The 26,876-nt window shown below is 38.5% G+C and overlaps 1 protein-coding gene across 10 annotated transcripts in view; it reads right to left on the bottom strand.

Annotated features, from left to right (window-relative positions):
* Positions 1-26,876, bottom strand: part of LOC104596751 (RNA helicase family protein) — a 164,166-nt gene that overhangs the window by 125,252 nt on the left and 12,038 nt on the right. For all 10 annotated transcript variants that reach the window (XM_088887015.1, XM_088887019.1, XM_019197687.2 and 7 more), the window contains 8 exons: positions 21,021-21,132; positions 20,674-20,862; positions 15,574-15,653; positions 10,349-10,471; positions 10,080-10,166; positions 9,030-9,130; positions 6,464-6,521; positions 2,489-2,554 (listed from right to left, as the gene is read on the bottom strand). In XM_088887015.1, the coding sequence (XP_088743141.1) occupies positions 2,489-2,554; positions 6,464-6,521; positions 9,030-9,130; positions 10,080-10,166; positions 10,349-10,471; positions 15,574-15,653; positions 20,674-20,862; positions 21,021-21,132 (816 nt within the window). The remainder of the gene's footprint in view (positions 1-2,488; positions 2,555-6,463; positions 6,522-9,029; positions 9,131-10,079; positions 10,167-10,348; positions 10,472-15,573; positions 15,654-20,673; positions 20,863-21,020; positions 21,133-26,876) is intronic.

Consider the following 26,876-nt stretch of genomic DNA (forward strand, 5'->3'; position numbering starts at 1 on the left):
TTTGACTGACCTCTTCATCAATTTGATGTAAAGAATGCCTTTATGAATGGGGACCTAAATGAAGAAGTCTATATGTCTTTACCTCCAGGGGTGTATGGGAAGGAGATGCAAGGAAAGGTCTGTAAACTGAAGAAGTCTCTTTATGGCCTTAAGCAATCTCCTAGAGCCTGGTTTGACAGATTTCGGGCTGCTCTTGTTGCTTTTGGATACACACAGACTCAGTCGGATCATACTTTGTTTGTTAAGAGGAGAGATTCCTTAGTGACCCGCCTGATTATCTATGTTGATGATATTGTGGTTACAGGAAATGATACTCAGGAAGTTGTTCATCTCAAGAGTTTTCTTAACACTGAGTTTGAAATTAAAGACTTGGGAGAACTCAGATATTTCTTGGGAATTGAAGTTACCAAATCTAAGGATGGTATCTTCATTTCTCAACAGAGGTATGTTCTTAATCTCCTTGCAGAGACTGGGAAACTGGGGGCTCAACCTACTTCTACTCTTATTTATCTAATCATAAGTAGTCAGCGACTGAAGGTGAACTATTGCCTGATAAGGGGGTGTTCCAGAGACTGGTTGGGAATTTACTTTACTTTTGCATGGCTCGGCCAGATATCTCCTATGCAGTTAGTGTAATCAGCCAGTTTATGCAATCTGCCAGAGATACACATTTGGCAGCTGCTGAGAGAGTTCTGTGCTATCTAAAAGGGACTCTAGGGAAAGGTATCTTGTTTGCTAAGCATGGACACATGAAGCTGGAAACATACACTAATGCTAATTGGGCCGGATGTATTGATGATAGGAGGTCTATGTTCAACATGACAGAACTAAACACATTGAGGTTGATAGACATTTTATACGAGAGAGAGTTGCCTCAGGAGAAGTCTATCTACCATTTGTTGCTTCTGAAGAACAGTTGGCTGATGTTTTGACAAAAGGTGTTCCTAAAGGAAAGCTGGTTCATTATATAAGCAAGCTGGGCATGATAGATATCTATGCTCAGCTTGAGGGGGAGTGTAGAGAGACTTGGCCGAATGGGCCCTAGCCCATTAGTGTCTATATTATTAGTTCTTTCATGTTATGTTTTCTTATTGGGCCTTTTCTTTATGGGCCTTTAGTTCTTTTTATGTTTTTCTAAGTTTAGTGCTGATGTGGATGCCTACTTAAGGGCCTCCTTGTAATTTATGTAACTTAAGTATGTTTTATAAAAGATAAGAGTAGGGGAAAGAGGAGAAATTCGAACTCCTCCTTTCTTTCTCCTTTCTTTCTCCTTTCTTCTCCAATCTTCCTCCTTGCTGTCTCCTTCTTCTTCTCTGATTTCTTTTACTTTATTCTGAAATATTCTACTGATTTTATTAGTTTCAAATCACATCTGCCTCTACTACTACCATCAAATTTCAGTTTTATAAAACCAGAAGGAGGACGAATCCAAGACAAACTCAGGCCTGTTTTGACCTGGGTACACTTAGCAATCTCTCCCCACTTTCTCAACAGATCATCCATTTCAAAGTCTGTGAACGACTCTAAAGATTTCAGCCACTGTACCACCCTTATATGAATCAAATCTATCAGGTTTTCAGCCCTTCTCTCTTTTTCAGAGAAAATCCTTGAATTCCTTTCTTCCCACAATGACCAGCATACAGCAGTCCTTAGGCATCTCCACATAGTCCTACCCCTTTTCAGCTGCCACCTGAAAAAGGAAGAAGAAAATAGGTTCTGCAAGTTCAGAGGAGGGGTCCAGCTGCGCCCAAAAAGGGAAAATGCCCATTCCCAAATAGTTCTTGCAAACTGGCATGGAACCAATAGGTGAAAACCAGTCTCCCCATCAACTTTACAAAGAACACAACAGTGAGGGGATAAGCATGTCTTCCTCTTCACTATAGTTATTCTTCCTTGCACACTTATATTAATTTCTGCTAAAATTCTTCCAACTAAAAGTTACCTATTTGGTCTGATTTCGATATGAGTTATATAATTACCAACCCAGTAAGCACAAGGACATTTTATACATGAATCTAGTTAAATCCAATTTACAGATAGCCAAAAAGTCTCAGATGAAGTTTTCCACTTTTGACATTTTCTTCTATTTTTTATCTTTTATTTATTTGGTGTGGAGGAGGTATGAACTTTGTCATTCTAGGATTAGATTGACATGTACTGATTTTAGATATAAAATTCTTTAGAAATTCATATGAAAATTTAAATGGATCAAAAAAGCTAATTTCTACAAAATGTTTATAATCACAATAGATATCCACAGTCTTGGGAGGGGTGTACTAGAAACAGACCTAAACATTCCTATTTTTTTCAGAAAGTTGTCTCTCTCATACATGAACTCATTTTCTCACACTTATTAGCCAGAGATTTTTCCACTGCACTAAGCAGAGGCCCCTTATAATGTAGAAGAAATATACATATAAAGAACAGAATAAATTACTTCCTCCAAAGCATTATTAAGTGACAGAGAACATAATATCACCTAACTCACCAAGAGAGATCGTTCATGTACTTCATCAACTATAACATGTGTGACACCAGTCAAGTTTTTGTCACCCTGCAAAATTGAAACCTCTCAAGAAAGAGACAAATATAATGTACACATAAAATAAACTACATTACCTTTCTTTTTTTTTTGGGGGGGTGGGGGAGGAAGAAGGGGCTAAGAGGAATAACTCATTAAATCTTAGATATAATGAAAAATCAACTTCTAAAAAAATATTTCTAATTGAAAATGAGGAACTTTAACAAAACTCAGAAATGGGATCAAAAAGATAATACATGAGCAGAAAAAAACAGAACCACCACTACATATCATCCCAAAGCAAAAGGAAAAATGAAAACAATAGTTACATTACAATAAATGCATAACTAAGTTTAAACCCATACTAACCCACCTACCTTGGTATTAGCATTTTGCATCCCACAAAAATGAGAACAAAATTGAAGCATCGACATCTTCTGCTACTATACTATGATTCATCCCTGGCATCAATATCAGAAGCAGATTGAAATCCTACACTATATCTTAAAAGCATCTGCTAATGAACTGCTAAGATGAGAGGATACTCAACCCAAATTATAACCTGAGCCATAGTAATCTTTTGAAAGCTATGATGCCCAGATACAGATTTGGACACAGACATGGATTCAGGAAGTATGGACTAGGGATACGAGTCTCCATTTCCTAAAATTCTAGACATTTATGCTGGTATCCAATATAATATGCTTATATAGTGCACAAGGTTTAACATGGTGTCAGTGGAAATGCCGGCCAGCCAAATATAGGAAACATGTTGGAAATGTCAGAAATATCGTGTGGAAATATTGTAAAAATTATATACATGGTGGAAGCACTGTAAAATATTAAAAAATATAGAATAATATTTTTTTGAAATGATAAGAGAAGCATAGGCACACCTTTTAAATTATTATCTTGTTCCAAATTATTAAACAATGCTAAGAAACTAGGGTTATAGACAAAAAAAAATACATTCTAAAATTGTCTTGAAAACCTTATGATTCAAAACTACATTATAGAATGAGTTAAATCAAAATTTAAATTCATAGAAAATTCAAATGGTTAATAGATCAACCAAATAATCTATTACACAAACAAACTAATATTTAACTTCAAGTTTGAAATGAATATTGAGCTGGCTCAAAATGGTAATCATTTAAATTAGGCGGGCAATAATATTTCTACTACACATATCTACAATATTATCACCAACTTACGTTATAATCTTTTTTTTTGAAGGATAACAGTGAAAATTTTATTAAAATAAAAAAGCCGTACATCTCAACAAATGGTTGTCAAGTTGACAAACCACATACAGATCTGATCAAACTGAAAAAGAATCAAATCTATATGGATTCAGCTCCAATGTGCCCCAGAAATTCTCAATCAAATCAGATTCAAATTCCTCACTAACTCTCTCCTCCTCCCTTTCCCTCAAACCCCTCAACTTCCAGCTAAGTATCCTCATTTTCTCCCCCTCCCCCTCACTTTCCCCGACCCCCAAAAGTCACTCAGTGTCATCCAGACCCTCCTCTTCTTCCCCTTCATTGTCCCACCCCTTGTTTTTTTCTAGAATTTCTTCCCTTCTCTTCTCTTCTCTTTTCTTTTTCTCAAACTTTTCAAAAGCTATTTTCGCAAAGCCTTCCCTTCCCCAAGAAACTAAACCATGGGATTTTCCTATCTCTACCACCCTCTCCACTAGTTTGTTAATGTTCACCTCTCCATTCTGTACTACTTCCGTGGCTTCTGTTGCTTCTTGGTTCTTCTGGTTCTGGTCTGAGCTCTCTCTCTCTCTCTCTCTCTCTCTCTCTCTCAGTTTCTGCCCCCAGCTTTTGGAGCTGCTTCTTCTGGACTCTGGGGACTGCCAGAGTGCCTTCTTTTTCTGTTGTATACCCTGTTCCAACCGACCTTTCTTCTTCCTCCTTCCTCTGCCCTTCCTTCTTTCTTCTCCTCTCATCCGAAGATCCCTTCGCCTCTGGTTTCATTTCTACCTTATGGTAAGTGCCGTCCATTCCTTTCACTATCAGTCTTAGATCATACCATTCCCCTGCAAAGATTAAAGCAATCCTCTTTGGGACATCTGCTGCTACATTTTCTACTTCTACCAAAACTCTCACCATATCCATTTTGTCCCAAGTTCTAATCCTATCGTCCAGCCTTACGAGTCTACCACAGGCAGCAGCGATCTCCTCAAATGTTCTGTTACACCACACATGAATAGGGATTCCCACAACATCTATCCACACCGCACATTTCCGTCTGTCTTCAACCAGTTCTCCGACCGCCGGCAACCACCAATCTAGCCTAAGATCGAATGTTCTCTCTTTTTCTTTCTCTTCCTCCAGCACCTGTTCTGCGAACTTTCAGCTATGAAACATTAGTAGCAAGAGCTCTGCCTGCAACTTCCTCACTCCCATGACCTTATCTCTTCCCCATTCTACCATCGCCCAACTCTCAAACTCCGTTATTTCAACATCTCTCCCAACTATTCGACCTATCAAGCTTGCTTGGAAGATGTTCATTCTCTCCTCCAATTTCCTTGCCTTTCTCACCTCCACTGCAACTTCCATATTGCAGAGATACTTCCTACGTGATCACTTCCACTAAAACGCATTTTTGGTGTACATGATCACTGTTCTTTATCTCTTATACTTTGCATAGTGCTGGTACATGTCGATTCCAGTAAAATTTCATGCCACTAGTCGCTACGCATGGAAATTGAAATATGTTGTGGAAATATTGGGAAATTTAGGGACATTTTAAACCATGATCATGCATTTATATATATATATAGCTTTTGAAGATAAAAGTCATTTCTGAAGACATATATCTTGCCAACTTTAGTTAATTCTAGTATGTGCAAAATTTTTATAGTAAAATTCGTTAAAGCATACTATTTTACATATTCAGAAGAGTTAATAATATAGAGTATGTGCAGAAGTATCCATGCAGTATCCAGTATTATATCCAACAAGTATCGCATCTGACATCAGTACAAAGGCAAGTACAGGTATCTAGGTATCATAGTTTAGAAGCTCTTCCAGTGATAACAAGCCAACAAAACCCACCCAACATATTGGGCCTCGTTCGGATCTCGATAAGTCATTTACTTGGGCAAATGCACTTATCCAGGCAAGTGATTCCTGGGAAACACTTACCTGGATAAGTGCACTTACCAGTGTTCTTTTATTCCCCAGGTAAAGTTGTGCAATGACAGTTTTATCCAAAAAAGTGACATTATTGAAGGGACAATATTGTCCCATCACGTATAAGCAATTTTCTGACAGAAGGGTAAGTGATTTACCTAAATCTTAGGAGGATATTACTTGCCTAGGTAAATGAGCCACTAGGGAATCATTCTTTTCCATGGGACCCACTAATAATGAAATACGATCACGGAATTATTTCTTTTCCATGGGACCCACCCCCACTTCCCAGAAAATGAACGACACCTTGGCTACATGTTTCACCCATCATATCCAGCTCCTCCCCTCAATGACTGATCATGCTAAATAGACCTCCCATTCAACAACCACTTTCAAACAATGAGATACATCCTTAAGGTTGTGCTCCATACCAGGACCCAAGCAACATCAACCTTCTAACTGAATATCTACAGACAGCATAAATGAAACCTTTCCAACCAACTTTCTCTTAGAATATGCTTACAAGTTTTTTTTGAAAAAGATACATGACAATGCAATGGAGAATGAATGCACGCAGTTTGTTTATACTTCTCAATCCAATGATATAATAACAAACAGAGAGCACATAAATTAAACAGAACCAAAGTAAAATCACCAGCACAAAAACAGTAAAAGGTTACTACATTGAAGGGGAAATAATAACTGAAAAGTGTGACTACTTGTAATGGAGAATTAAAGAAGCATATGAAAGTAATATATTATAACTATATGAAAACCGTTCAATATATGGCAAGCTTACCGCCAGTTTCCTAAGCAGAATGCCTGTTGTGCAAAAAAGAAGCTTGGTTCTTTCATTCCTAATAACAGAGTATCACAGGAAAAATATGAAATTTTTAGACATACAAATGTTCAATTATTAAAGCACAAAGTAAATGGGCATGCCAGTTTAATAGTTCATCATGAATAAGAGTCTCAATCAGAATATAATGAAATAGAAACAGATAAAGCAATAATTAAGTAAAAGCCAATAATAGCATGCATCTTGATGTATCACAATATTTACCACATTGTAGAATGTAGACAATAAACACACGGCCAATAAGAAAAAAGCATCCACTTACAATCTCTTGTGCAATACCATGAGCCAATTAAAAGATTAATAAGAGGGGAGAAAAAAGTCAATATTTGGATAGAAAATGAGGAACGGATGGGACAACGGATGCCAATGAGAGCAGACCAGAATAGCAGTTGAGGGGAATGGATGGGACAACGGAAGTTGATGTTGAGAAGAGGGGAGCTGATGTTGAGAACAGGACCAAATCTCTCGATGGGTAGAGGAGTTAGGGGAGCACACAGGGGTGGTAATCATTGGGGGGCAGAATCTTGGTATAACAAGTCTAAGAATACAATGGGTGGGGAAATTAGCTAATGCTACGGTGGACTGTCTAGCCAAGCAAGGGGCAGCTAGGGAACTTTTGTATTGGGCACAACTGTAACTTATTATTTTCGTTTTCTTCTTTAGTGGAGAGAACTTCAGTTCAGCAATGCTAATATTTCTAAATTAATAAAAGGTTTTAATTATTTATCAAAAAAATCTTAGTATAACAAGCCAGGGACTGAATCAGGGGTGTGACAGAACTTCAGTTCAGCAATGCGGTCACTGCGGGAGCATGGCCAGGGTTTGGAGAAACATTAGTCCAAAAGGAGGGGGATAAGTGGTTCCTTGAAACGGAAGAGAGAGGGATGGAGGCAAGGAAGGAGTTTCTCAAGGGATGTTTGGTGGGGAGGTTTGAAAATCTGGTAGTTTAAAGGAAGTTGAATACTGGGCATGCCATGCTTGGGCTCCGATTAATGGTGTTTAAGTAATCAAGGCCTCTTCCTGTTTATCCTACCCTCGAGAAGGGAAGCAAACTGGGTATTGGAGCACGGTCCCTGGAAAATGGGGGAGATACCCCTACTGTTGGACTGGTGGGGAGCAAGTGTCAGATGTTTCCTACCAGAAGTAGAAGGCAAAGAAGATCAACCAGAAGAACTCTGGATCAGGGTATTTGGACTACCATTGATGCTGTGGTGTCCAAGTCTGATGAAGGCAATAGGGGATCTCTGTGGGGGTTTTTTTGGAATAGATTATACTCCGGAGGAACTTCGAACTTGTGAATGGATGAGAATTAGAGTGAAAGAGGGCTGTGCTATACAGGAGAAAGTGGATCTGGTGATGGGCAAGGTTCTGTTCTTGACTTGGATCTGGCAGGAAAAACGTCCCAGTGTTGGCCTGAAGAAGAAAATGAAGCTGGAGGCGGTTCAGATTTTCAGGTTGAGGTTCAGATTTTCGGGTCAAATAATGTAAGAGAATACTTTCATAGTGACACCTATTCCCAACTTGAGGGGGAGTGTTAATAGTTCATGTTTCTTGTTATGCTTTTTATTATTATATCTATTATTGGGCTTGGGCTGTAGCCCTTTATCTTTATTGTTTATAGTGATTCTAGTTATAGTTGCCTTAGTGGGGGCATTATTGTCCTTGCACACAGATTTATGTTTTTAATATAAATACTAATTAGTGGGGCGGCCAGAATGCTTTTTGGCACCCCTTTCTTTTTCTCCCATCTTCTTCTTTCATCTTTCTCTTCTTCTCAAAGAACATTCTGCTTCTTTTTCACTTTCCTCTCTTATTTTTCTTATTTCAATGTTCTACTGTATCTCTACATAATTCATGTAATCTATTAAAATGTGCAGTTCTTAAGTGTTTATGCCTTTAGTTACTTCAACCTTAGATTTAATGTCATTGATGCTTTTGTGGGATTTGTAAGAGTTCCCCTAACGTATCCAAGCATATCCATAGCTGTCCACCATGTTCATGCTTATCCAAAGTGTATTCATACTTGCATCGGTATCCAAGTTTCCCGATATGATACACAATACCGATATTTTGAACGCTGATTGCAACAGGGGCATTTTACTCCTATAATGTGTATGTTAAGAAATAAAAGATAGGAATAGGGACTAAAAATACTTCTTCCAATGTTCCCCCAATTTTCTTCCCCTACATCCTTCCTTCCTTTTCTTCTCTTAGCTTCTCTTTCTGCTAAAGCATGTAAAATCCTACTTAAAGTAGCATCTAACAACTAGATGAGAAAAAATAGGCAGGATCTCATTGTACAACTGAATTTTAGAAAAGCAGATAAGAGAAGAAACTTCAAGAGAGGACTGGTAAAATTGAAATTGTGATATCCATCCAGCGAAAAGAAGATCATTACCCCAACTATATAGCTGAAGCAATGGGCAAGAAATGACACATTTAAATAGCTATAATCAGTTATATTATTTAAGATCAGTTCAAAAACAAAACAAAGAAACATAGTCACCTAGCAGTGTCAAGGCGAACTTGAAAACCAACCAAGCTACCATTTGAACCTGGTGATGGTTCACATCGCTCATCAGCTACTCTTTCCGCAACAGATATCGCCTACACAAAAACTCAGCAGGAAATCAACCTTTAGCTCAGATGCAGAAGGAAAAGCTCCCATTGTATATCAAGAACTCGTGTACTAATAATAACAATTTAAATTTAATAAAAAAACACCACATGACTAACCAAGATAATGTTATTACTATACCCCAACAAGTCATGATACGCACTCAAGTGTGCAAACTCAAGTGGGTTTCAAGTTTGCACTCAGGAAGTTTCGGAAGGCAACTTTCTTCCTTATTTGTAATCATTAAGTATAAAGTGCATAATGGGGGTGTAGTTTGGTAGAGTTAAGTGTCATTATTATCAATGTCATAAGGGAAGATATTGTAATTTTCAAATTTCAATGTTATTTATTTCCAAAAAGAGATACTGTAAATTGGGATAATGATTGTGGGTTAGCAGGCAACGGCTAGGAAAGGTTTTTATTTTTTGTCTTTGGTGATTTCTTATCAACAATCAAAAATTCTCTCTTTTCTTGTAATGAATTTTATTTTATTATCAACAAAACATAATGCTCTATAATCTCGATATGTTTACTGGAACAACAAGGCTTAAGATAGATGAGCACTATCAATAGAGTTTTCAACCAGCAATTTACATGGTGTGCCTCTGTTATAACATAACTAGTTGCATCATTGCCAAGCACAATGATGACCAATTCGATGGTGAAAACTGAAAAGAAGATTTGATACGAATTTGAGATTTACAGTGAACAAAATACTGTTTCCCTTCTAAAGATCACACACAGTAAATGTCAAACGTCATTTTCTTGCTAAATTGTTGAACATCTAAAGATAAAGATTTTTTATAAAAAAAAACTAAATAACATGCCATGGATTTTTAATGTCACAAAACATACCAATAACAAACTAGTGATACAGAAAGTGAAGCTTGAACTAAGACAAGAATATTCAACTTTCAAAGATTAATTTGTATCTCATACCGCTATTCTCCTCGGTTGAGTGCAAATAATGTTACAATATCCACCAAGTCCTGCTTCAATCATGTCATCCAATATAAATTGTGGAACCTACAGAATCATTACTTCAGAATACAACTGCTCAAAATAGAGGGATTAAAAGAACCGGCATCACCTATAACTAGGAAGAATCAATCTTGTAATTAGCAGTTTCTAAACATTAAGGGAATACAAACACCATGAGTACTTGAAAGGCTCAAATCGTAACAATAGCATGAGAAACAATTATTGACCTGAGTTGTCTTTCCACAACCAGTTTCCCCACAAACAACAAGAACATCATTTTCCTCCAGCAATTGCAATATGTTACCCTTCAATTCAGCAATAGGAAGAGCAGCTCTAAACCCTAACATTTCCTGAAAAGCAAAACATCAATATGTCAAAGCAAAACAAGACTCAAAAAAAAGCCACGTCTTAAAACACAAGTTAAATGCAAGATCAAGACAAGACAACTGCCAAGAGAACATACCATCATTATAATATTACTGGAAGATCTGCATTTCATGGAATTAAAGTAATGTCTTAGTTTCTTTGTGTGTGTACGTGTGTGTGTTTGCTCAGAGGGGTGGAAAACCAAAGAAGCGATAATTCATACAAAATATAATTATTGCTTGGTCTCATCTAAAGTCTAACTTTCACCTCAAGACCAATTCTGGATACCAATCTCTTGTTCTATGTTCTCTAAGGTCCACCTTTCACCCCTTGTAATGGAATTGATAGGTCCTAGAAATTATTGGGGTGACTTTTTTTTTCTGAAGAATAAGATAAAAATTCATTAGAAAAGAAAATAGAATACAATAGGAAGGTGATAAGACATCACCTGAAGAGGAAACAAACCCAAAGAGCCCAACAAAGATCTCAAAGGTCCCATACTAAAGCCCATAAAGCCAAATGGCAAAAACCTAAAGCTTTTCTCAAAACAATCTCAAGCACAAGCCAAGAAAACAAATCGAGAGATCCCCATAAGAGCAAAAGCATCCAAACCCACCCCTAAACAGAACCTTAAACCCTCCTTGCTCCACGACCAAAGCCTCAATCTTTCACCACAAACTCATCCTCCTGGCTTGAAGCATCTTCGTCCCAACGCTTGTTGCCATCCCGATTAGGTTTTTTGTTCGTCTTCTCTCCCCTTTTCCTTCTTTCAAACACCTCAAAGACCCTTCTAGTAAACTCCTCACCACCCCAAAAAAATAAACCCAGGCTCTTTCCAACTGTGACCTCTCTACTCACCAGGTTATGAAGAGTTCCATGCCTTGTCTTGTTGTCAACACCACCGTTGTTTTGCATTGTCTCACTCTTACCAAAAGCAGAGCCATCAACACACACTTTGTCCTTTTGTTGCCCCTTTCCTAAATGAGAGGACACAGGCTGGCGTTGCATCGTTGTCTCCCTGTTATCAGTGCCAAATGACCTACTGCCTCTTAATTTTTCCTCTTATAAACCCATTTGTAGTTTTTCGTGGGTCCTGCCCCTGCTAGACCAAGTTTTAGCCTGGAGAATATCTCGTCAAATGCACTGCATTATGATTTATCGAACTACGAGGTTTCTTGTTGATCACCTCAGTAATCTGGTTCTTTTCCTATTCATCAAGCTTGCTCCTACGACCCAGATCAACATCCAATCTTCCTACCATTACCTCCTCGGATTTAAAACCATCCTCATTGCAGCTCCCCTCCAGACTCCCCACGCCCTCTCCATCACCTACTTCCCCTTTCCCCTTATTCTCACAATCTCTCTCATGTGCATCATGTTAGACAGTATATGCCCTAAGCTCCAATTGGACTGATGTACATGAACATTTATTTGTAAATGAATAAAGTACATTATTGCTTCATGTTGATGTTGGTATGTTTTCTGTGAATTACCCCTTAAACTGGACACTTATGAGAATCGTCTAGCTAGTTATCGTCTTCTACCTTAGAACATTTTGTCTATAAAGACGTTTCTGCTTCCAGCAAAACCCAGACCTTCAACCAGTGACCATCTACAAGCAGACTGATGCATCTAGGAACGTCTTCAGGCTTCAATCCTGCAATTCTGAGTCTCACGGCGTGCAGATCTTGAAAATTATAAGTAATCAACTCTCTGCCCAGAATCTGTATCAATCTTTCAATGGTTTCCGCTTTCCAAAGATTAAAGGGGAGACCCACGAGCTTAATCTCAAGATTTTCTACAGAGGTGGGTATCTGATTATAGGATATATGCCAGACCTCCGCATTTACCAAGCCATCTGAAGAGTCCACCATTTCAGTAGTGGGAATCTCAACATCTTCGTCAAACCCAAATAACACGGCCTTCGAATCATCGAAGGCCTTGATACTCACATGGTCCTTTAATCTAAATTTCTCCACAATCGCCTCCAAAATCCTTCACCAATCAGTAACTCTTTTGTCTGGTGATAAAATCACATTTTTCTCCCAAGCTCCTTTCTGCATTTCCAATAACATTCTCTGATTTCTGATTGTGTTACAAAAGATAGCTTTTGGGATTCCATTTTTTATTTTTCCTCCTTTAGCTGTTTCCTGAAGCTATGCTCATCAGAGACCACTGGAACATTGCAGAGTTTTGGATTTTGTCTTTCTTCCAGTATGAACAGGAACTCCTGTAACAAAACTGCAAACAGGAACCACCCTGTTCTCTTTCTTCCTTCCGGTTACACACAGCAGCTGTCTTCTGTTATCACCAAACGTTTCCACAATTGCCACAAACCAACCCTTCACATTCCTCCTTATTTCTGCTTCAATTTTATTATCAGCTACTCCCATTGAACTTTTCCATCCTTTTTTTTTATAGAGAATGCTATTCCATCCATAAAGCCCTTCAACCATCCACTTGCCTCCAAGCCTGGCCTGGGCCAGCCCACAAATTTTAGGTTTTGTGTCTAGGCCCAGAAATTTGTAGGCCAAGCCTAGGCCCAAGTCTTTAAACCCAGCCTGACCCACAATATTATATGTATCTGTGTTGTTTTATATTATAATATGACACATATAATATATTATATATAATATTTTATATTATATAATGTATAGTATATATTTTACACATGTTTTATATTCAAAACATATGTCTATGTTGTATTATAGTATAGTATATATTTCATACACAAATAATTTCTCATGATATTGTTACAATTTGAGCTTTTCTATTTGTGTACTCATGGCGTTTTTGGTGGAGAACAATGTGTTGTGAACAACTTCCCGATGGTGAGAATTTTCTGACCAGCATCAATAGAGGTGTATATTGTGGGTCAAACTTGCTAACACCCCCATTAAACAGAACCACAGAACTGGAGAAAGTGAAAGAGAGACTAAAGAGCAATTTCCCTCATTTGTAACTCCTTGTAGATATGTTTGGGATTTGGGCATAAGGAGAGGTCTAAGGGATAGTGAGGTAACAGTGCCCTTACCTTGATCCAAAGTCTTGAGAGAGTGTATTTGGACCCCTCAAGTAGTAACTGCCAAATCTGGACTCTCTCCCCATCAGGTACCTTCACCTGTACTTCTTTGTACCCCTAACCCCGACTAGTGACAGTCAGGACGCCTATATTGCCTAGGATTGGTGATTTTAGTTGAGAAGTGTTTCTTGGTAGGGTTAATACATGTGATTTGCTCCGAAGAAAAGACCTAATTGGTGCTTATCTCCTCACTAGTGTCTTCTCTGTAAGACTAATGTTGGCAAACGAGAAGGGGCAGAATTTTATGGAGGAGAATGAAAGCTGTAGTGTGCTGGACAAATGGGAAGAAAGAAATCAAGGATTTTTTCTTGATAAGGAAAGAGCTAGGGATACCCTGATGAAGTGATTACAACCAGGCTGATCCATTGGATGAAAACTTTGAAAATCTTTGAAGGAGTATCTACTGCTGATCTGATGAAAAAGCGGAGAGAAGCGGCTGTCTCTGCTCCCTTGAAAGCTGTTATAAGACCGTCTTGGACCCCTCCAACCAATGGTTTTATCAAGATGAATTTTGATGGTAGTAGTGAAGGTAATCCTGGACCATCAGCAATTGGAGGTGCTTTCAGAGATGAGGATGGCATAATCAGAGCTCTTTTGTCCAGCCCTATTGGAGATGGTGATTCTTTGAGAGCTGAAACCCTTGCTGTGATGGAAGGAATTAAGAAAGCTAAGGAGTTAAATATTTCTAAGCTAATAACTGAAGGAGATTCAAAGCTTGTTATTGGCTGGCTTCAAAAGGAAGAGGAGATGGGATGGTGGGACTACATTAATGAAAAAAGGAAGTTCGGGTTTCTTACTCAAGGAGTGGAAATTCAGCAGCATTGGATTAAGAGAGATGCTAAATGTCTGGCAGATGCTTTGGCTAAGCAAGGGGTGGGAAAAAGCAATATTTCTGGGCTATTTTCTAATTTTTTTCTTCCTTTTTGGGGGGGAGCTAAGAGAGTTTATCTCCCCTCTCATCTTTGTAATGCTTCTTTTATTTTAATGAAATTCATTCTGTTATTGATAAAAAAAAGACTATTCCAGATGTAAAACAGTTCCAGATATTATTGTATTTTTCCATGATGAGGCCAGGCATTGCTTATGCTGTTGGAGTTCTTAGTCAGCATATGCACTCTCCCAAAGCATCCCATCTTGTTATTACAGAAGGGTACTTACATACTTAAAAAAGCACCCTAGCAGAGGCATTTTGTTTAACAAGAATGGTCACATCAAATTTGAAGTGTATACTGATGCAAATTGAGCAAAATCTGTGGATAATAGGAGGTTCACCATTGGCTATTGCACTCTTGTGGGAGATTGTGCAAAAGTAGAGTGTCAAACTATGGCCTATGGTGTAGCAGAGATTTTGTGGATTAAGAATCTTCTTGGAGAGATGAGGTCCACTATTGATGGCCCTATGTCACTGTACTATAATAATAAGGCTGCTGTTAATATATTGGCTAATCCAGTTGTGCATGATAGAACCAAGTAGGAAGTGTTTTCTGCATGATTTGGAATTTGACAAAATTGGAGATTTAATGAGAGATAGGTTAGAGAGAGAGTTTGGCAAGGATGAAATTGGGGGTCAATGAAGTAATTAAGGGTGATAAGGTACCTGAGCCAAATGAGTTTGGCAAGAAAAAAATGTTGGAGAAAAGTGCAAATGCAACTTTCATCTCTCTTAAAGTGGGTGAAGCTTGTAAAGTTAAAGATTTCATACTAGTAAGTTTGATTTCCAGCCCATACAAAATTATCGCAAAAATGCTTTCAAGAAGGTTGAGATCAGTATTACATGAGATAGTGGGTCCAACTCAAATTCTATATGGGGTGATGATTACAAGTCGGTGTGTAGGTGCAAGGTTAAAAAGTGGTAGAGAGGGGCTAATTTGCAAGATTGACATTGAGAAGGCAGTTCAACTTATGGTAAACCTAGTTTGTTTAACCAATAAAAACAAAACCACATTTCAATGTTCGTCCAAAGAAAGAAGTTACAAGAAAAAATTTTGAAAAGCATATACCAACCCTGTACTTCTGCACTTTTCCTTTGTTCTCTAGTTCCTGCCTCAAATAGGCACTTTCTACTTCCTTACGATTATTTTTTCCTGTAAGAAACATTAGAAATTCAGGAAAATAGATAATAACATGACAGCAGGAAAATCCACAAACAAGAAAGCAAGAAGCACATTAAAAATAAAATATAAGAAAATAAAATCCATGAAAAAAAAACATTAGAGCTCTTATGCAAATAGAGGACTCTAATGGTTAGATGGACAAAAGGACAAAAGGGACAAAGGTTGAAATGCTGATAAAAGATCCTTAAGAGTATCTCTCTATATTAGTAGCAGGTTGCATAAGAAACACAAAAGGTAATAAAGAGAAAATGTTGAGTAAAGCAAAATAGAGAGAGAGAGAGAGAGAACAGGCTCCCACCAAAAGAAAGGTATCCCAAACCCTACACAATCCAACCCCCCACATGGGGAGAAAAATCAAATCAAAAACGGGCAACAAAAATTCAAAGCACCACCACTAAAAATTCCTTAGAACCCATCATCCCACTAACCCTAAGGGCTTTCTTTTTGTTTTTGATAATACAAAAAATTATTAAAAAAGAAAGGATTACAATGCAGGTGAAGAGGATTCACCAATAAACCTTAAACACTACGACAAGACTACAGTAGCAGAGAGAGAGAGAGAGAGACAGAAGGTTGAAAAGACCTGCCCTTCGAAGAGAATAGAATGATCTCCCAATTGACCAGGCTAGCATTTATAACAAATCTCTAAGTTTAAGAGAGTTTACATAAACTCCCCTTGTTTATGAAATAAATAGAACTTCCTAAAATACCCAATTAAAGTTATACAACAGAAAATAAAAAATAAAAATAAACCCTCTGACACTCCCCTTGTTTATGAAATAAATAGAACTTCCTAAAATACCCAATTAAAGTTATACAACAGAAAATAAAAAATAAAAATAAACCCTCTGACACATGAATAAGAAAGAAACAAAAGAAGTAACTCTTTTAACAACACTTCTAAAATGTTTCATTTAAGGAAGAGCCTTTTGACCACTCCAGAATTAACCACCGAAAAATTACATAAGAAAATAATGTAGGAAATTATGTCTTTGGCATTTCTAGCTTTGTTTTCAATTATTCTGTTATTTCTACCTTCCCCCTAATGCCTCACAACGCTGCATGAGTCACCGTATTCCAGTACAATTTTCCTCTTTTTCCTAATCCTCTGCCTTGCCATTGCCACTGGAGGTCCTCCACCTTCTCTGGGAACACCCAAGTATATCCAATGAAGTATAGGAAATAACACCACACCTTTCTCGTGACAGGACAGTGGAGGAGAATGTGTTCAGTTGTCTCTCCATTACTGAGGCAAAGAGGACAGACACAGGGGCAGATACATAATCTGCCTTTCAGCTTTTTCTGAATCAAATCATAAGTGTTTATTCTCCTTGTGCAAGCCTCCCAAACAAAAAAAAAAAGACTCTAGGGGGGATATGTAAGCACCAAACCTTCTTGACCGGAAAAGGAGAACCCCTGATCTTCCAACACTAGAGCCTTGAAATAGAAGTTAGTGGAGAACTTGCCGGATGGATTAAGTTTCCAAATCCTTTGGTCAGGGGTAGCAGGAGAGATGTAGACCTCAGTAAGAGAGCGTAGCAAACTTGCTATTTCAGCGATCTGTACCACTCTTAAGGGCCTTTTGAGGTATAGGTTCCAATTAGTTCCCGAGGGTGAGGAGAGAAGGCTCAAGGCTACCGTGGCTTCATGAGATTGGGAAAGATTAAAAATTCTAGGATAAGTGTTAGCAACGGTATCCTCACCCCACCACAGATCAGTCCAAAAATTGATTTTATTTCCTTTTCCCACCTGATATCTAACAAACTCAAGCTGGAGTATACATATATATACCATGGATCACATAAATACTATAAATATATTATAAAATAATGTTGTACTTAAATGTGATGGGTACGTGGCAAGTTATTTAATTTTTAAAGTAATTGACTAGGGTTCAAACCCAGTAATTTTCTTTATAATACATATGTATTAACTATTAAAGCAATATGTACATTAAATATTCATAAATGAACACAGACAATGAAGTTGATTAATGGTAACAAGACAATATACATGGGAAAAAAGGTTGTGGGTTCAAATCTTACCATTTGCATTTTGAAAATTCCATACATTTGAGACCCAAGTGGTTTTAGGACACTGGGACCGATAACACCGGTTCACCAGTTTTTCGGTTAAACCAGACAATCAGCCGGATTTTGGCAGTTTTATACTTATTCCAGTTTCTAGGGTAAAACCTAACCGAATATAGGCCCAGGTTGCGATCAACCGATTTGACAATCCAGTCCCATCCAGTTTCCTAATCACTGTTTTTTTTCTTATAAGTAGAGTTTTTCAATATCAAACGTTTGACATTCTAAAATGGAATTACTGAACAAAATGTATGGAATTAAATAATCCAAAACGTTTCATAATGTTTCAGCAATTACAATAAAAGAACAAAATTTTGTACAGCTTTGGAACATTACTTTTTTATTGATGTAGGAATATTTACATTTTCTTCATATTGAAAACATTCTACCCTAATTTAAAATTAATCAGCTTGCCCATTTTTTTTATCAATAACACAATTCATTAATTATCACAATAATTACAAAGAGGAAGACAAACTTTCTTATCTTCCAACTACATTATGAGCCCCAACAGAAGAAACAAGAGAGAAAGAGAGAACATAAGAAGAGAAAAATTAAATTACATCTGTGCCCAAAACATGACATCCCTGTCCACCCCTTGTTTAGCTAGCCCATCAGCAAAAGAATTAGCTGATCTTTTTACCCAATTGATTTTAACTTCCATTTCTCGAACCATCCATCTGAATTTCCTCTTCAAGTTACTATAACTCCATAAACCACTCTCTTCTTTGTTCAACCACCCAACCACCACCTCCGAGTCTCCTTCAATTATAAGTTTTCTGATATTCATCTCCCTGGCTTTCTGGACACCCTCTATAACTGCGTAGATCTCATCTTTGAGAGAGTAACCCACTCCAATTGGGCCAGAAAACATAGCAGAAACGACCCCATTCTCATCCCTTAAGACACCCCCAATCCCTGATTGTCCGGGGTTCACTATGTTACTTCCATCAAAGTTTAGTTTTATGAAGCCCATAGGTGGGGGAGTCCAAGACACACTCACCCCAGCTTTAGTCTGGGTACATATAGCAATCTCACCCCACTTCCTCAGCATATCATCCACTATATATTCTGTGTAGAGCTCTAGGGACTTCATCCACTGAATAACCCTTATATGGATCAGGGCCCTCAACTCTTCAGCACCTCTCTCTACATTAGAGAAGATTCTGGAATTTCTTTCTTCCCACAAAGACCAGCATACTGTTACCCTCAGTCCTCTCCACATAGTCCTTCCCCTTTTCATACGCCACCTGAAAAAAAAGGACCGAAAAGGCCTTGCAAACTCGAAGGAGGAATCCAGGTACACCCAAAAAGAGAGCAAGTCCACTCCCAAATAGACTTTGCAAAATGGCAAGACATGAGAAGATGAAAACCAGTCTCCCCATCAACTTTACAAAGAACACACCAATGAGGAGACAAACAAGTATTGGGTTTCCTCTTTTGGAGCAGATCACCAGTATTGATTCTTTCCAAAAAAGGCTTCCCAACAAAAACTACCAACGTCAGGAGGGATTAGCCTGCACCAAACCTCATTAACATGGAAAGGGGGGGTTACAGAATTGGTGGGCTGGCTTAGTATTTTAAAGAAAGAGGCATAGGAGAGAACCAGTGAGAGTTGGGGTCCAGATTTTGGAGTCATCCTTAAAAGGGTCCAAGAAAACATTATCAAGAATAGAGAGGAGAAATGAGATACTCTCTAGGTCTGAGTCCTTCACAACCCTTCTCAGACCCAAATTCCAACCAAACCCAGAAATGGAAGAGGGTGGGGTCAAAAAAGAGGAAACTGACTCATTTTTAAAATCAGAAAGAGCATACAAAGAAGGAAACTGGTCCTTAAGAGGTGCATTCCCCACCCACGTTTGTTCCCAGAATTTTATAGAGTTGCCTGAGTTCAAATCATACTTGATAAGAGAGGAGAAATCTGGTAATAAGTCATGAATGGCATTCCAAGGCGAGGAACTTGTGGTCCTAGCCAGAATTCCAGCATCTCATCCGTTCAACTCCAGTCCATGTATGCTTACCACTATTTTGCCCCATAGTTTATCCTTCTCTAGTGGGAATCTCCACAACCATTTCCCTAAAAGTGCCAAATTCCTTTCCTTAATATTCCCAAGCCCTAACCCACCATTGCTTTTACTCCTAGTCACCACCTTCTAGCTTACCCTATGGTCCCTCTTCTCCTCTCCCGACTCCCAAAGGAAGTCTCTCATCATTTATTCTAGTTTATTAGCAACCTTTACTGGGATTTTGAACACTGAAAGGAAATAGATGGGTAAATTTGCTAGAGTAGCCTTAATAAGCTTGCCCATTATATCATTTATTTAAGTAATGCCCTCATACAACCTCGTGCTCATGATTGCATCTAAAAATACTGTTCAGTTAAACCACCACCTCAACATTTTTTGTCTTTTTTTCGAAAAACAAAGTAAAACGTTAGGTCATTCTAAATATATCATCTCTTCAGATATTCTTTTCTTTTTTTAAAGTATATAATAAAGAAAATTATTAAGGAAGAAAAAGGCAAAGATTACAAAGGAGGTGATAAGGCATCACCCGGAAAAAAAAAAGGAAAGAAAAGACCCAAGTATCCAATCTCTTTCTCAACCCTACAGACCCTAAAACCTACAGAACAGAAAATAAAACCCAATCCTGTCAACTTCCTCCCCCAAAATACATTTGGATCATCATCTCAGAAACTCCCTAGACTTACAACCTCAACATCATATCCTCGGATGGACCACACAACCTTTCCCCGAAAACAAAAATAAAACAAAACAAAAATACTACAAAAAAAGATTACAACCTACAAATCCATCATTTTTTCTACAACTATTAGTCAATTAAAGCCAAATGACTCCACTTTTACATATGATAAAGACATAAAAGGTCCAGAGACATACTTTCAGGCTTTGCAGAAGCAGCAGAATACAAGCTTTCCTGAATATCTGGTATCACAAGATTCTCATCAAGAGCATCGTTCATGAAATCCACAGAAGTATTTGATTCTGAATTGCCAGAATTCAATAATGAATCCACAAAATCAGCCCTTCGAATATCCTCAGTGTCCTCTATCTTGGCCAAGGATTCCCCTGTAAACTTGGAAATGTAACCTTAACTGTTAATTAAACCAGACTGTTAGCACTAAACTACTGTTAAAAATACGGGAACATAAAAAGAAAGGAAAAAATTTGCTAGTGATAATGCTTGCTCTCTCATGCTAAAATGTTAAATGTATAAAGAAGTTCACCTTCCAGTAACTTCTTAATGAATGAAGAGTATGGCTCCGTAATCAGTCGGTGAACAGGAAAGTCAGGAAACAGGCGGTAAAGAGCAAATGCCGCCACCCTATTCTGTGCATCCTGCAGTAAAACCCTTTGCATTTAGTTAATATGAACAATATTCATTAAGAGCTATTTGGGTCCAACTGAGTAATGATAATTAAAAATGTAAACTGGATTGTCTTTTTGTGATCTGTCCTGGAAACAGGACAACAGAAAAAAAAATGTATAGATGTTCACCATGTTCAATATCAACATACAGGAAAAATGGCTGCGACATTATTAGATGTACCCAGTATCATGCTGATAGAGATAAGGCAATTGTTCAATATGAGAATTTCTGAATTTTTAATGTACTTTTTGTATTTTGGTAGCAAAGGTGTTTTAGTTATTTGACCAAGTTGTTTGCAGGTCCACCTAGAAGTTTTCTTTTTCCCGTTATACTCTAGGTACATTAAGAATCAATCATAAATGAGAAGTTAGCTACTTAAAGCAACTCTCTGAGCTGATTATTAGTTTAGAAGGAATATGGCCAACGTTGGAATGTGTATGTATGTGTATGTGACGTTTCAAGTGACAAAAATAGCTATAGATATTTTAAGTGAAATTGTACATATTATTGCAATAGTCAGTGGTTCCCATAAACCCAAAAGTACTTTAGGTGCCTTCCAGCCACTTCTTAATCAATGAAGAGTATGGCTCCATAACTAGTTAGTGAACAGGAAAATCAGAGGAGATTGCCTGGGACTTGGGGCTAAGGAGAGGAGTTAGGGACGGGGGAAGTCACTTCTCTGTTAGACCTGTTAGCAGCTTTTGAAACAGTCATTCTTGATACATCTTGTCCAGATAGTAGGATTTGGGCTCCCTCCTCAGGGCTATTTTCTTCTACCTCCTTCCATGTTTTGGTTCTCTTCTCTTTTGTCCCCTCTCTGATCAAGGAAGTGTGGTGTAAAGCTGTAAGCCTATCCCCCCTAAAATTCTAGCTTTTTGTTGGGAGGTAGCACTCAGTAAGATAAATACTACTGACATGCTTCAAAAAAGGAGACCTAACTGCTGTATCCCCCCCCCCCATCTTCCATCTATGCAATGCTAATGATGAGATTAAGCCCACTTACTAATTTCCTGCCTTTTTGTCTCTTGTTTGGGAGTTTTTTGTTCCCTTTTTGGTTGCAAATGGAACCCTCCCTTGGATGTTGCTAACCCTTTTTTTCGAAGAACCAGAATAAAAGATTTCATTAAAATAAAAAGATTCATACAACCTGAGGTATGTTAAGATAACACCCAGCCACATCCTAGCATAGATGCCAATTACACTACAATAAATAAATCAAGAGATAAAGAACTAATCAAGATTACAAGTCTATAACTCAAGAAAATTCCAAAAATTCTCCCCCAACTCTGTTCTTCTAGTCTGAAGGAAATCTGGATGCACCAGAATCCAGTCAGACACCAAATTTACAATCAAAGCTGATAGAATTCAGGTATAGTGTTCTTATAATTCCAAATAATAAGAAGAAGACCCTGTAGAAACAGTAGGGAGAAGAGAAGAAGAGAAAACTGTTCTGGTCGAACTAGAGAGAAAAAAAAATCAACTTTCAAGTCGGCCAGGCTTTATTTATACCTTTCTAAACAAATCAGAATTACTCTTATGCCCTCACTTAAGTGAGAGACACATCAGCTAACTTAAGATCTACTAGTAATTACACTTAACATATAACTTAATGTAAAATGCCTATACAAACCCTCTACAGCCAACTCTAACACTCCCCCTCAAGCTGGTGAGTATATGTCATATAGTCCCAGCTAGTTACATATGAAGTCCACTCTTCCCCAACTCAACCCTTTGGTAAATAGATCTGCCCATTGATTTCCTGTGTTCACATGTGTTGTACTTATCACTCCATTAAGCACATTCTCACGTAAAAGTGACAATCAACTTCTATATGCTTTGTTCTTTCATGAAACACTGGATTAGAGGAGATATGAACTATAGCTTGATTATCACAAAATAGCTTCATAGGAGTGTCAATCGAGTACCCCATTTCCTCTAGGAGATGCTTCAACCACACTAGTTCACATGTTGTGTGTGCCATGGCTCTATATTCAGCCTCTACACTGCTTCTTGCTACCACTATCTGCTTCTTACTCTTTCATGTCACTAAGTTGCCACCAAGAAAAGTGCAATACCACCCTATAGTGGACCTTCTGTCAAATATGGAGCCAGCCCAATCAGCATCCGTGTATCCCTCTATCTCAAGACTTCCTCCACAAATATATATAACAAACCACGACCTGGAGCTCCCTTCAAGTACCGCACAATCCTTAGAACCACCCCCCAATGTGGAATTCGAGGGTTCTACATAAACTGACTCACTACACTAGCTGCAAATGAGATATCAAGCCGAGTGGTGGTTAGGTAATTCAGCTTACCTACCAGCCTTCTATACCTTCCAAAATCTTCAAACTCCTCACCTACATCACTAATCAACTTGGCATTCGGTTCCATGGGTGTTTCAGCTAGTCTGGCACCTAACAACCCTGTCTCCTCTAGTAGATCAAGAACATATTTCCTTTGGCACAAATTAATACCACTCTAGGACCTCGCTACTTTTATCCCTAAGAAGTATCTTAATTTGCCAAGATCCTTTGTCTGGAAGTGATCATGCAAGTAAGTCTTCAACCTGTCAATCCCTGGTCTATCACTGCCAGTGATAACAATATCATCTACATATACCACCAATAAGATCTTCCCAGCACTGGACTCATAGATGAATACGGAATGGTCAACCTAACATTGTTTCATGCCAAATTTCTTCACCACTTCACTAAATCTGCCAAACCATGCACAGGGGGATTGTTTAAGCCCATAAATAACCTTTTTAAGTCTACATACCTTATCACCCTCCCCCTGAGCAACAAACCTTGGTGGTTGCTCCATGTACACTTCCTCAAGGAGATAACCATGTAAAAAGGCGTTCTTGATGTCAAGCTGAAACAAGGGCTAATCATACATAGCAGCAAGGGGAGAAGGTGTTTGTGTAATCGATACCATACATCTATGAATAACCTTTAGCAATTAACTGAGCTTTCAACTGCTCAACACTCTCATCATGCAAATATTTAACACTGTAGACCCACTTACAGCCTACAACATGCTTACTAGGCAGAAGAGTGGTGAGGTCCCACATATGACTACGAGTCAAGGCTGAGAGTTCTTCCTCCATTTCTTAGTGCCACCCTAGAGAAATGAGAGCTTCCTAGACATCCTTGGGAACAGAGACAGAGGATAACATAGAAACAAACTGGCGATGGAAAGCCAAAAGGTGAGATACAGAAACATAATTGGAAATGGGGTGAAGAGTGCAATTGTGTTTACCTTTCCGCAAAGCAATAGGAAGATCAAGGTCAAAACAAGAGTGGGGCTGGCGTGGGAAAAACTATCGGATTTGTCGATGGTGACAAAGCTGGGGGAGGAGCCGGTACCTAATGATGCATATACACTTGTCAGATGGGTGGTCGTTCAACAAGAAGTTGCACTAGAGGCAAAGACTTGGTCACAACTAGAACAAGAGGAATGGGGTCCTCAACAGGAACTGGAAGAGAAGAAACATCCAACCTGGAGAAAAAAGGAAAAGACTCAAAGAACATAACATCAAGACACACAAAATAACGTTGGGAACTAGGGTTATAACACTTACCCTTTTTGAGTCTTGGAATAGCCAAGGAACATACACTTAGTGGATCGAGCATATAACTTGTCCATTCAAAGCCCAAGATTATGAACAAAACACACACCCAAAAAAGGAGACAAAGTAGGAAACAAAACGGAGAATGGAGAATGACCTTCAAGGATAGACATGGGCATGCAGTTAATAAGGAAGAAAGATGTAAGCACAGCATCACCCCAAAAGTGTTTGGGAACATTCATATGATGTAAGAGAGACCGAGCAGTTTTCAAAAGGTGGCGGTTCTTTCGCTCAGCTACCTCACTTTGTTGAGGGGTGTAGATACACGAGGTTTGATGGATAATGCCATGTTGCTCCAAATATTCTTGAAATGGTGTGTAAAAATACTCGTGGCCATTATCAGAACAAAGAATTTTAATGTGTACACCAAATTGATTGCAAATCTCAGCATAAAATTTTTGGAAGATAGAAAACAATTCACTCCTTTCTTTCATAAGGTAAAGTCATATCATCCTTGAATAATCATCAACAAAAATTACAACGTACTTGTAACCATTATAATACACTACTCTGTTTGGACCCCAAATGTCCAAATGGACTAAAGAAAAAGGACTCAACATACGACTATCAACTCTAGGACTAAAGGGAACACGACGATGTTTTCCAAACTGACACGACTCACAATTCAAAGTAGAGAGATGGCTCCACGACGGAACAAGTAACTGAAGAGCTTTAAGAGACGGATGACCAAGTCTACAGTGTCACTAAAGAGGAGAAAGAGATGTCTAAAGGGTTGTTGTTGAACCACCTCCATCAAGATAATAGTCCACCAACTTCATGCCCTCCACCAATCTTCATCCTCGTCTTGAGATCCTAAAACACACAAGAAGGGTAAAAAGTGATAAAACAATTAAGAGACTTAGTCAATCTACTAACAAACATTAGGTTAAAGGGAAACTTGGGAACATATAAAACTGAGGATAGGGATAATGAGTCTATGTCAACATTACCAACACCACATATGGAAGATGTAGGACCATTGGTAAGAGTAATAGATTGTGATGTGGAGGACGGAGGAAGGGATGAAAACACACCTGGAGTCCCAGTCATTTGATTGGAAGCTCCAGAATCTATAATCCAATGGGAAGGTTTGGATGCCAGACCAGCCATACCTGAATGTGCAAGGGTAGTCGTGTTCTGCTAAGACGTACCCTGAATGAACCGCTCATACTCATCCCGTGGAACACTCATCATCTCCTTTCTGGAGGCATTTGTAGATGTAGAAGGTATCTGATCAGTTTGCTGAGATTCTTGTCTTGAACCACCACCAGTTACAGCTGCATGATTTGCCCAAGTCAAAGGTGGGCCATGTAGATCATAATAGAAATTGATAGTATGTCCCTCCAAACCACAATGTGTACACCTCCTCTCAGCATTACTATGTCCTCTACCACGGGCCCCCCTGAGTCTCAACCTCCAACACGACCACCACCACGACCGTACACGGGTCCACCACCACTACCACAACCAAGCTGACATTCCCGAGCTCCTCCTCTAACTCCACGGCCTCCCCCTCTCGCTACTACAAATGCAGACCTATCTGATAAAGTGGAGTTCTTTGTGGGTCCAACTGAGATCCTCCGGAGACAAGCAAACACTTCCTCAATAGAGGGAAAAGCAGACCAACCTAGTATCTATGCTCTTACCGGTTCACATTCAGACTTCAACCCTACTAAAAATCTAGTCACATCCAACTTCTCTCTCTATTGTTGCTGAATTTTGACATCAAGTGTAAGAGGATGGTACATGTTCAACTCATTTCACAGATTTCTCATACTAGCATAATAGTCCTCAAGACTCTAATTCCCCTATTACAAATTGAAATAATCTTGGTACAGTTGGTAAACCCTAGTAGTGTTGTCTTGTCTAGAATAAAACTTCATTGCAAGATTCCAGACCTCCTTGGCTGTATCTAAAAACATGATGTTCACAGTGATTTTGGGTTCCATACTATTCCATAGCCATGTCATAATTTGCACATCCTCTTGCTCCCACTCATCATATCTTTGAGAATTAGTTGGGGGGTTATCTTCCCTCACATGCTTCACTTTCTTCTCAACTTTCAGAAAAACTTCAACA

This window comes from Nelumbo nucifera, chromosome 5, assembly GCF_055504915.1.
Source record: "Nelumbo nucifera cultivar China Antique chromosome 5, China Antique-T2T, whole genome shotgun sequence".
In the NCBI taxonomy this organism is placed as follows: Eukaryota; Viridiplantae; Streptophyta; class Magnoliopsida; order Proteales; family Nelumbonaceae; genus Nelumbo; species Nelumbo nucifera.